The sequence below is a fragment of the Telmatherina bonti genome (genome assembly GCF_933228915.1).
Source record: "Telmatherina bonti genome assembly, chromosome: 14".
NCBI lineage: Eukaryota > Metazoa > Chordata > Actinopteri > Atheriniformes > Telmatherinidae > Telmatherina > Telmatherina bonti.
In genome coordinates this window covers 8,340,303-8,350,237 of record NC_136612.1, presented here as the reverse complement: position 1 = coordinate 8,350,237, position 9,935 = coordinate 8,340,303, and the positions used below count along the sequence as shown (strand labels likewise).

The 9,935-nt window shown below is 44.0% G+C and overlaps 1 protein-coding gene across 1 annotated transcript; it reads left to right on the top strand.

The window, feature by feature from the left end:
- Positions 1-480: 480 nt before the first annotated feature.
- Positions 481-8,145, top strand: cln3 (CLN3 lysosomal/endosomal transmembrane protein, battenin). The gene is made up of 15 exons (XM_079252263.1): positions 481-612; positions 695-722; positions 1,359-1,455; positions 1,540-1,623; positions 2,212-2,291; positions 2,582-2,667; positions 2,943-3,015; positions 3,271-3,414; positions 3,542-3,675; positions 5,958-6,010; positions 6,079-6,147; positions 6,241-6,296; positions 6,374-6,467; positions 7,477-7,617; positions 8,019-8,145. The coding sequence occupies exons 1-15, from the start codon at positions 558-560 to the stop codon at positions 8,133-8,135; spliced, it is 1,311 nt and encodes a 436-aa protein (XP_079108389.1). The 5' UTR covers positions 481-557; the 3' UTR covers positions 8,136-8,145.
- Positions 8,146-9,935: the final 1,790 nt, after the last annotated feature.

Genomic DNA, 9,935 nt, shown 5'->3' with positions numbered 1-9,935 from the left:
ACGTCACATGACTAAAAAGCTATTGAACTTGAAAATATTAAAAAGCCCCAGTGGCCGACCCCACGGCAATTTATTACGAGGAGACTGGGTGTCCGAATATCTGTTGAATATCAAACATCAAACTAACTTTACCTCGGTGATCAGGACATGGTGAACTGCTGTGTCTGATGTCAGTATTGTGACAGATCAGTGAATATTTGATTTTTTTTTAAATTAAATCGTAAATGTGTCTGAATTTGGTTGTATTGACGTTAGAAATGCGACTGCTTCTGCTCGGACGTCTGTACCGTCACTGTATTTCTACGGAGGTTAAATAAAATCCATATTAAACAGAACCGACTCTCTGGTTCATCTTGGTTCGGATGAAGATGGTTCGGCCGAACAGGAACGTGTGGGGTTAGCTTCGTTTCAACGGGGATGCATTAATGTGAAACACTACGGGTCACGTGACGACTAAACGCGTATAAACAAGATAAAGAAACAAACAGAAGGATTCTTGCTTATTTACAGACATAAACGGACGCCTCGTGGCTTCTCGTGCGATTGCTTTGGGAATCATGGAGCACGCGGACGCAGGTCCTGCTGCGCGCGGACTATGTTTCCGGTGTTTCGGTGAGTCCTGATCAACTTTCCAAATGAGATGTAAAACATGTTGGAAAAGCGACTCTGTGACAGCAGCTTGTGTGTTTTCCAGGTCAGTGGTGCAACTTGACCGGGTTCTGGTGAGTGTCCGGAGTCCAGAACCACATCTGATCACACTGATTGATTTTGATATTACTGGAAAAGTAATATAATAAAAGCAAAAGCTTCTTCACAGGCAGCTGTCATGCGATTACTAATGCACTCCATAACACAACTGATTCCCTCTTATACACACACACACACACACACACACACACACACAGAGTCTCAAAAGAGAGGATGTGGGTCACATCACTGGGTCACACCGCCAGAGATGACTCTGATCCTGGAACATTATGTTGAGTTTTCTACCCTCGGGGCGTAGGGCGAAACCACAAACTGAATGGGCGAAACCCAACAATTCCAAAGAAGTTGTCATGGTTACAACTCACAACATGCTCATCCCACACATACATCTTCCTTATAATAAGATTCTGGTTTATCTGTCCTCTCCTGGTTTATCTGTCCTCTCCTGGTTTATCTGTCCTCTCCTGGTTTATCTGTCCTCTCCTGGTTTATCTGTCCTTGTCCGGTTTATCCATCCTCGTTTGGTTTATCTTTCCTCGTCTGGTTTATCCATCCTCACCTGGTTTATCTGTCCTCTCCTGGTTTATCTGTCCTCGCCTTGTTTATTCGTCCTCTCCTGGTTTTTTATCTGTTTTCTGTAAATATTTCAGGTTTCTGGGATTGTGCAACAACTTTGCGTATGTGGTCATGCTGAGTGCTGCCCATGACATCCTGAAAAGACAAGAGTCAAACAACTCCACTGCATCGGTAAGGAAGGCAATGCATCCTGAAATCTTGGTGTGTGTAAAGCAGTGTGTGTGGCTGTAAAATCATTCTGATTTGATGTTGTAGGCTACAGTTTCTCTGGCTGTGGACGTTGGAGGAGGAAACAGCAGCAACAGCAGCATCTATGACTGCAATCCTGTCTCCACCGGGGTAAACAGATTTATTTACACATTTACAGTGTCGGTAGTCTGAAGATGCTTATCTTTGGTTCCAAACACAATCATTTCAGATGTATCTTTGTTTAGTCGAAGAAACCACAAAGCATTGATTTGACCAAGACACAAACTGAAGTTTAGTCAGAGACCAGAGTCCCCCAGTGAGGCAGTAATATAGAGCTGAGTGTCATCAGCATAATTAGGATCAGTTGTTTTGTTTGTTTCCATGATAGTGGGAGCATGTAGATTCCGAACAATATGGGGTCCAACATAGGCCCTTGTGGAACTCCACATATAGAATCTGAACAATGGGGGGCCCACAATGGGGCCCTGGGGAATTCCACATATGAAATCTGAGTCTTGTGGAACTCCACATATAAAATCTGAACAACAGGGGGCCCAACATGGGACCCGGAGGAACTCTGTCATCTTTGAGTAAATCAACAGTTATAAAGTGAAACAAAGTTGCTTCGATCTATCAAGTAGGACTGAAACCAGTCCAGAACCAGACTTTTTCCCATCTAATTTTCCAGTCGTTGTGATAAACGTGACTGTTGACAGGGATAATAACTTCTGTTTGCAGGCTGTGCTGTTAGCAGACATCCTCCCAACTCTGGTCATCAAGGTGTGTGCTCCGTTCTTCGTCCATTACCTGCCATATGGGTAAGACTGGGATCATTATGCTGAGATGAAAACTTTTATTTGTGGACATTTTCAGAGCAAATGGAAAAAAAACTGATTTAATCCTCCCTATATTTGAAGTTTCACCTCTGCTGGTTTTGGATAAAACCGGCCACATCCAGTGTGTTTTTTTTCCAAGATTCAGGAAAAATTTTGTTTGAAAATATTTATCTATAACTATGAAAGCGGTGGGTTACGTAGCTGGATAGCGACTTATTTATTGATCCTTGCATGTAAACTGGAGTCTGAACCAAGTCCTTTTTTGTTTCTAGTGTCCGAGTGGTGTTCTGCGTCGCCATGGCAACAGCAAGTTTCCTGCTGGTGTCCTTCTCCTCTGCTGTGTGGATGAGCATTCTGGGTAAAACTATCTGTGGTTTACTGTTAATCTTATCAGACTCAGTCAAAATGTGAGATAAAGATGGATTCCTTAAGCCACAGTTTCATTTCCTGTTTTATCCGCTACTCTACCCCCATCACCCTTCTGCATGCACACACACCACCTCACACACTAAAGGCCAACAGCTTTCTGACAGAGCTTAATGGTTTTACAGGCCAACATGAGTTCATGTATGTTCATGAGGACGGATGGATTCAAATTCCTGAGTCTAATCTGTCCAGGTCTGTGTCTTACAGGAGTGATCTTTGCCAGTATCAGTGCAGGACTTGGAGAACTGTCCTTCCTCGCCCTGTCTGTCTTCTTTAACAGGTGAACCTACTTTAACAGGTGAACCTACTTTAACAGGTAAACCTTTAGCAGGTAAACCTACCTTACCTGTTCCAGGTAGGTACTTTATTGCTTTAATTTCTCTTCTTTCATCATGTGCAAATATGTTTGTTCCAGGCAAACTTATGTTGTCTGATGTTTACAGATCAACTTGTTTACAGATCAGCTTGTTTACATTTCTGCTTGGTTACAGCTTGTTTACTGTTTGTTTACTCTGGTTTCTCACCACCCTCTCAGGAATGTACTGGAAGGCTGGGGCTCCGGTACTGGTGCTGCTGGTGTTGCTGGTGCTTTACTCTACTCAGTCCTCATCCAAGCCGGCCTCTCCCCCAGGAACACTCTGCTCATCATGCTGGTGGTTCCACTACTGATGCTGGTTAGGTAACTATAGCAACACGAGGCTGTTGTGTATTATCAGTACTTTGTTGTTAAAGTTTCAGTGAGGATTTCAGCGTCAAAAACGTCTCATTTTCTGTATTGTTTGTTCTCATGTCTTCATGTTCTCCAGCTACTTTGGCCTCCTGGTTCCAGTGTCTCCATTCCCCCAGTGGAGGCGAGAGGAGGCTGCAGCGCCGAACTCGGAGGAGAGACAGCAGCTCATGGATGGGTCAGAGGAAGAGGAGGAGGAGAACTCAGCCCCAGGTACACATGTCACCTGCTCATCAGGTGCATTTACAAACCCACCAGCTCTTTCATTTACCATTTTATCCAACAAAAAACAAACTTAAAAAAGTCCGTTTATTTATTTAATAGAAAAATAAAACCTTAATTCCAAAAAAATATGTCTGAAATTATATAGAAACAAAATAAGTACATTAAATACTAACAACAAAAAAATACAGAAATAAAGATTAAATAAATAAATAATATAATAGTAAACAAATAAATAATATTGAATAAATAAATGAGATGAATGAATAAGATAGAGATGAATAACAAAAGCCAGACGTGTTTGATCGCAGCTCTGCAGGCGGCTGCTCGAGCAGGATATTCAGAGAAACACATCTAATCGCTTCCAGGAATCAGATCTAATAAAACAGAACTTGTGGTTTCTGTAGTCATATGAGAAGACTTTCCATCGGTTAATGTTGATGATGAGGTGATGAAGATGAAGACTTTCGGTCAGATAACTTCAGCTGCGTCGCTTCGGCTTTCCGACAAGCTGATAAAGAATTCCTGCATTTATCCGATAAACACACCCGGGGTCAGAAACGTGCTTTATGATTTCCTTGATGTTTACATGTTTGTTCTGTGAAGCTGTACTCTGCGTATCTGTGATGAAACATTATTATAATTGTTCATCCATCAGAGCCCAGCATGATATGCATGATACATGAAGTTTCTGAGATGCTTGGCATCATTTTATGGTGCAAACTTTGTTCTAAATCCTGTGGAAAAAATCTGATTTCTGTTTTCTGCCCCTTAATGGACACCAGAACGCCGAGGATTACACTGTAAAACGTTTTACACATCACATGGTTAACATCCCTAAAAAATTAGTTGTTTTTTATTTTGCATTTTGTTAAAGGAACAAATAAAGAGCTCATATTTAAAACATTGGACTCATCTTGCTATATTTTCATGGGTTGGGTCTTTATGGGTTAAACAGTTCATTCTCAAGCCGCCGGGGAAGAAGTGGAGATCAGTAAATCTGCAAAGATTTTAAAGTTGAAGTTTCGTGTTTGACCTGGTGAAGGAGTCACGTGTCGTTCGGAGGAACTGATCCGTATTGCAGGATCAGACTAATGATGAAGCAGGAGGAAGTGAAAGCTAACGCTACAGAACAGGCAGAGTAAGGAAACAGAAAGGAAATGGCTGAGACTTGTGAAAGAGAAGCCACAGAAAGGCGTCAGAGACTTGGCAGCTTCTCTAAGAGATGGATACTATGATGAGCTGGTGGAAGCAGTGGGAAGAGGAGCAAACACAGTTCCGTGGGAAAAATGAAAAGAACGAGTGGAAACCACGAGTTCGGTGGATAAGAAGAAAATGTTGAACATGTTTTACAGAGAAGCAGTTTTAAGCAGAAGTTTAGAGATTAAATTTAAATGTTACATACATACATGCATATATACATCTATGTTTTGTTATTATCGCCAGCAAAACATGTGTGAACTGGGACCCTACTCTCAGAGAAAACACAGTTATGGTCAGACAGGCCCACATCACACACATAAACCTTAGAAATGTCCAAACCCTTCGAAATCAGCAAATCCAGAGTGTGTCCTTTGATGTGTGTTGGCTCTGTTATCTGCTGAGTCAGCACAAACTTGTCCAGACTGTTACTTGAGTTTTTAGCTCCTTTGTCCTGAGGCTTGTCAACATGGATGTTAAAATCGCCAACATTAGTATACAGTCAAAATCAACACAGAGTATAGACAGCGGTTCATGAAACTCATTGAAAAAAGCTGCACAGCATCCAGGGCCTGTAAATATTTAGAAACATGACTTTGATGGGGCCTTCAGCTGTGGAGCCACGTGTCAAAAAGGAGGAAAACATCCAAGAGATAACTGCTTGCACTGAAATTAAATAAAACTGGAAACCACCCTCTCTTTCGTGTTCACTCTGATAAAGCTGTTGTTGGGAGGGGTCGACTTGATAACATTGTTATTTTTGTCAAACCAAGTTTCAGTTAAAAACATATATGGGAAATAAACAGACGGCCCAACAGTTTATTACCAAGAAATATTGTTACAATAATGAAATCATATACCAAACACTCATTTACTGACTTTCTAATAAACCTGTAAACACACCGTATCATGTTCTAAACTTACTGTCTATGAAGTGTGCTCAGATGGGAATTTGGTCCAGTTTTGGGAGTTTCTTCACACACTGACTGCAGTTTACGTGTTGTGTCTGAGGTGTGCCTTTTTGTTATTCAATAACTACACAGGCCATGTTCTGTTCCCCCTGAATGTAACAGAGACCAGGATCAGTGGCGCTCTGAGCCTCACAGAGAAGCTGCACATCGTCAGAGTAAGTTGTGTCCTCTCAGAGTTTCCCCGTCTGCCAGGTTGCAGGTGTAACATCTGCTTTCTCTGCAGGGTTTGGTTAAGTTCGTTCTCCCTCTGGGTCTGGTCTACTTTGCCGAGTACTTCATCAACCAGGGCCTGGTGAGTTCTGCAGTGCCCCCTGTCATGTTGAGTTCATCTCACCTTCTGTTTGGAGATCTAGAAGCAGGAATAACAAATATTTCTCTCTTACAGATGGAACTTCTGTTTTTTCCCAACTTTTCCCTGTCCCACGCAGAGCAGTACCGCTGGTTAGTTAGTTAGTTAACCACTGTGACTCGTTGCTTTGCCGGATGAGGTTGGGTTTGTTTACCATGTCTGTATGCAGGTACCAGGTCCTGTACCAGGTTGGCGTGTTGGCGTCTCGATCCTCCCTGCGCTGTGTGAAGATCCGTAAAATCTGGATTCTGTCTTTGCTGCAGGTGAGGAGTAAATTGAGCCGACAGCGTGCTGTTATTTCTAATAAGGTCAAGTACCTTTTTAAAAGCTGGAATAAAGAAGGAGGTTAGAAAATGTCGTTTTATTCAGAGACCATATGGCAAACCCACAATGATCCATGTTAACACCATTATTTATTACATTTTTATCACCATCACTACCATGTTGCTAAGAGACCTCTATTTTCACCTGGAAATGATGATGAAGACACTTCCTGTCAGACTTTCCACCAATCAGAGAGCTTAAACTGACGGTAACGTCCAATCAGGAGCAGCCAAAGATCAACAAGTGATGAGAAAAGCATGAAAAGAAAATAATGATCCTCTATGGCTGGAATAAAGCCAAGAAGACGTTTGGGATGCAGCTGAGGTGGAGGTGCTGCAGTGAGGATAGCAGGTCGATAGTAGCAGGAAGAAGTGGAAATTAGGAAAAAGTGGAAATATGTAAATATCTTCTGTTTGTTTGTTTTAGTGCTAATAGTGTTTAAAGTTAGATTTACAGAGGCATCCCACAGGGATCAGTGCTCAGCCCCCTTCTTTTTCCACAAGTCTCACATCTACCAGAATATTTTCCAGACATTAAGCGTAAATATGTAAATAGTTTGTGTGTGTGTTTCAGACGTAAGAGAATGATGTGCAGATAAGAAAAGGCTTGATCGCTGTTGGTCTGTGTGTTATTTCTACAAACTTCTGTTTTCTTCTTCTGGTTGCTCTTTATGCTGCTTTATCTATTCATACATTCATTTTACATCATTTTAGCCTCAGAATCTGACAGCTGAGGCTGAAAACATCATGTCTCCATGGAAACATCACGTCTCCATGGAAACATCATGTCTGCATACTGACTGGGAGTAAAAGCCTCTATCAGATGTTTTTATACACTAAAAGAACAAAATGCAGACAATAAATAGTAAAAACTTTGTTGTGTAGATTTAAGAAGGCAGTGTCTGTGTGTGTGCGAACGTGATGTTTGATTTGCTTCTTTGATCGTCAGGTGGTGAATGCAGTGATTCTCCTGGTTGCTGTAGCCTACCAGTTCCTTCCCAACGCCTGGTTTGTGTTTGCTGTGATTCTGTATGAGGGTCTGCTGGGTGGAGCTGCATATGTCAACACCTTCTACTTCATCAGCAAGGAGGTTTGTTGCTGACAGTGAGGAGGAACAGCTGTTTGATGCTGATGGACATTTCGTCCATGTCGCCTGATGAAGTCAGAATATTCCACATGATTAAACTGTTTCTGTCTGATTTTACAATGCAAGTTCCAAAAACAGTCTCTGTGTAAAATGTAAAGAAAACCAGAATCTCTTTATGTCATATTTTATTTCCAGTAGAAGATAAACAACCTATCAGATAATGAAACTGAGACATTTTAACATTTTACAGAAACATGAGCTGATTGTGAGTCTGATGGCCATAAAAAGTAGTTCCAGGGTGATGTTCAGCATTTTGGCTCTGATGCTGAACATCTGTATGGATCTTTGGCTCCATGTTGTCGGACCTCCAGACATTCATTACTGCGATATGTTTTCCTCCACAGACTGAAGACAGACACAGGGAGTTCGCCATGGCTGCTGCCAGTGTAGGAGACAGTGTGGGCATCGCTGTGGCCGCACTCACAGCTTTCCCTGCCCACAGATACTTCTGCTCGCTATGATGGAGCCCACACATCCACAGATGTGGGTGTGTTTCCACTCTGCGCTCTGCTTTTAAATGATGGGTTTCATGTGTTGATCATTTATTTACAATTTTATATTTACTATTAACTTAACCTTCAGTTTTGTTACAAAGTTTTAAAAAAAACTCATAATCCTATCCAGAGATGTACAGATGCTTGTAAACATCTGGAACAAACACTCCTGTACTGGCATCTGCCTTAACATGGACGCAGGTGGGAATACCTTAGCTTACGTTGCCTCACCTTACCTCGCCTGACCTCACCTTACCTCACCTTACCTCACCTCACCTTACCTCACCTGACCTCACTTTACCTCACCTTACCTCACCTTACCCCACCTTACCTCACCTGACCTCACCTTACCTCACCTGACCTCACTTTACCTCACCTTACCTCACCTTACCCCACCTTACCTCACCTGACCTCACCTTACCTCACCTGACCTCACCTTACCTCACCTGACCTCGCCTTACCTCACATGACCTCGCCTTACCTCACCTGACCTCGCCTTACCTCACCTGACCTCGCCTTACCCCACCTTACCTCACCTGACCTCGCCTTACCTCACCTTACCCCACCTTACCTCACCTGACCTCATCTTACCTCACCTGACCTCACTTTACCTCACCTTACCCCACCTTACCTCACCTGACCTCGCCTTACCTCACCTGACCTCGCCTTACCTCACCTTACCCCACCTTACCTCACCTGACCTCACCTTACCTCACCTTACCCCACCTTACCTCACCTGACCTCGCCTTACCTCACCTTACCCCACCTTACCTCACCTTACCCCACCTTACCCTACCTTACCTCACCTTACCTCACCTTACCCCACCTGACCTCACCTGACCTCGCCTTACCTCACATTACCCCACCTTACCTCACCTTACCTCACCTGACCTCGCCTTACCTCACCTTACCCCACCTTACCTCACCTTACCTCACCTGACCTCGCCTTACCTCACCTGACCTCACCTTACCTCACCTTACCCCACCTTACCTCACCTGACCTCGCCTTACCTCACCTTACCCCACCTTACCTCACCTGACCTCACCTTACCTCACCTGACCTCGCCTTACCTCACCTTACCCCACCTTACCTCACCTGACTTCACCTTACCTCACCTGACCTCACCTTACCTCACCTTACCTCACCTGACCTCGCCTTACCTCACCTTACCCCACCTTACCTCACCTGACCTCACCTGACCTCGCCTGACCTCACTTTACCTCACCTTACCCCACCTTACCTCACCTGACCTCACCTTACCCCACCTGACCTCGCCTGACCTCACTTTACCTCGCCTTACCTCACCTTACCTCACCTGACCTCGCCTTACCTCACCTTACCTCACCTGACCTCGCCTGACCTCACTTTACCTCACCTTACCCCACCTTACCTCACCTGACCTCGCCTTACCTCACCTTACCTCGCCTTACCTCACCTGACCTCTCCTTACCTCACCTTACCTCACCTTACCCCACCTGACCTCGCCTTACCTCACCTGACCTCGCCTTACCTCACCTTACCTCGCCTTACCTCACCTGACCTCTCCTTCACCTCACCTTACCTCACCTGACCTCACCTTACCTCACCTGACCTCGCCTTACCTCACCTTACCCCACCTTACCATACCTGACCTCACCTTACCTCACCTGACCTCGCCTTACCTCACCTTACCTCACCTTACCCCACCTTACCCTACCTTACCTCACCTTACCTCACCTTACCTCACCTGACCTCACCTGACCTCACCTTACCCCACCTTACCCCAC

Excerpts from the sequence above, each read along its gene's own strand:
- cln3 (XM_079252263.1), top strand. The coding sequence starts at position 558 with ATGGAGCACGCGGACGCAGGTCCTGCTGCGCGCGGACTATGTTTCCGG. Across the intron at positions 723-1,358 it reads TGCAACTTGACCGGGTTCTG|GTTTCTGGGATTGTGCAACA; the intron begins GTGAGTGTCCGG and ends TAAATATTTCAG. Across the intron at positions 2,668-2,942 it reads TGTGTGGATGAGCATTCTGG|GAGTGATCTTTGCCAGTATC; the intron begins GTAAAACTATCT and ends TGTGTCTTACAG.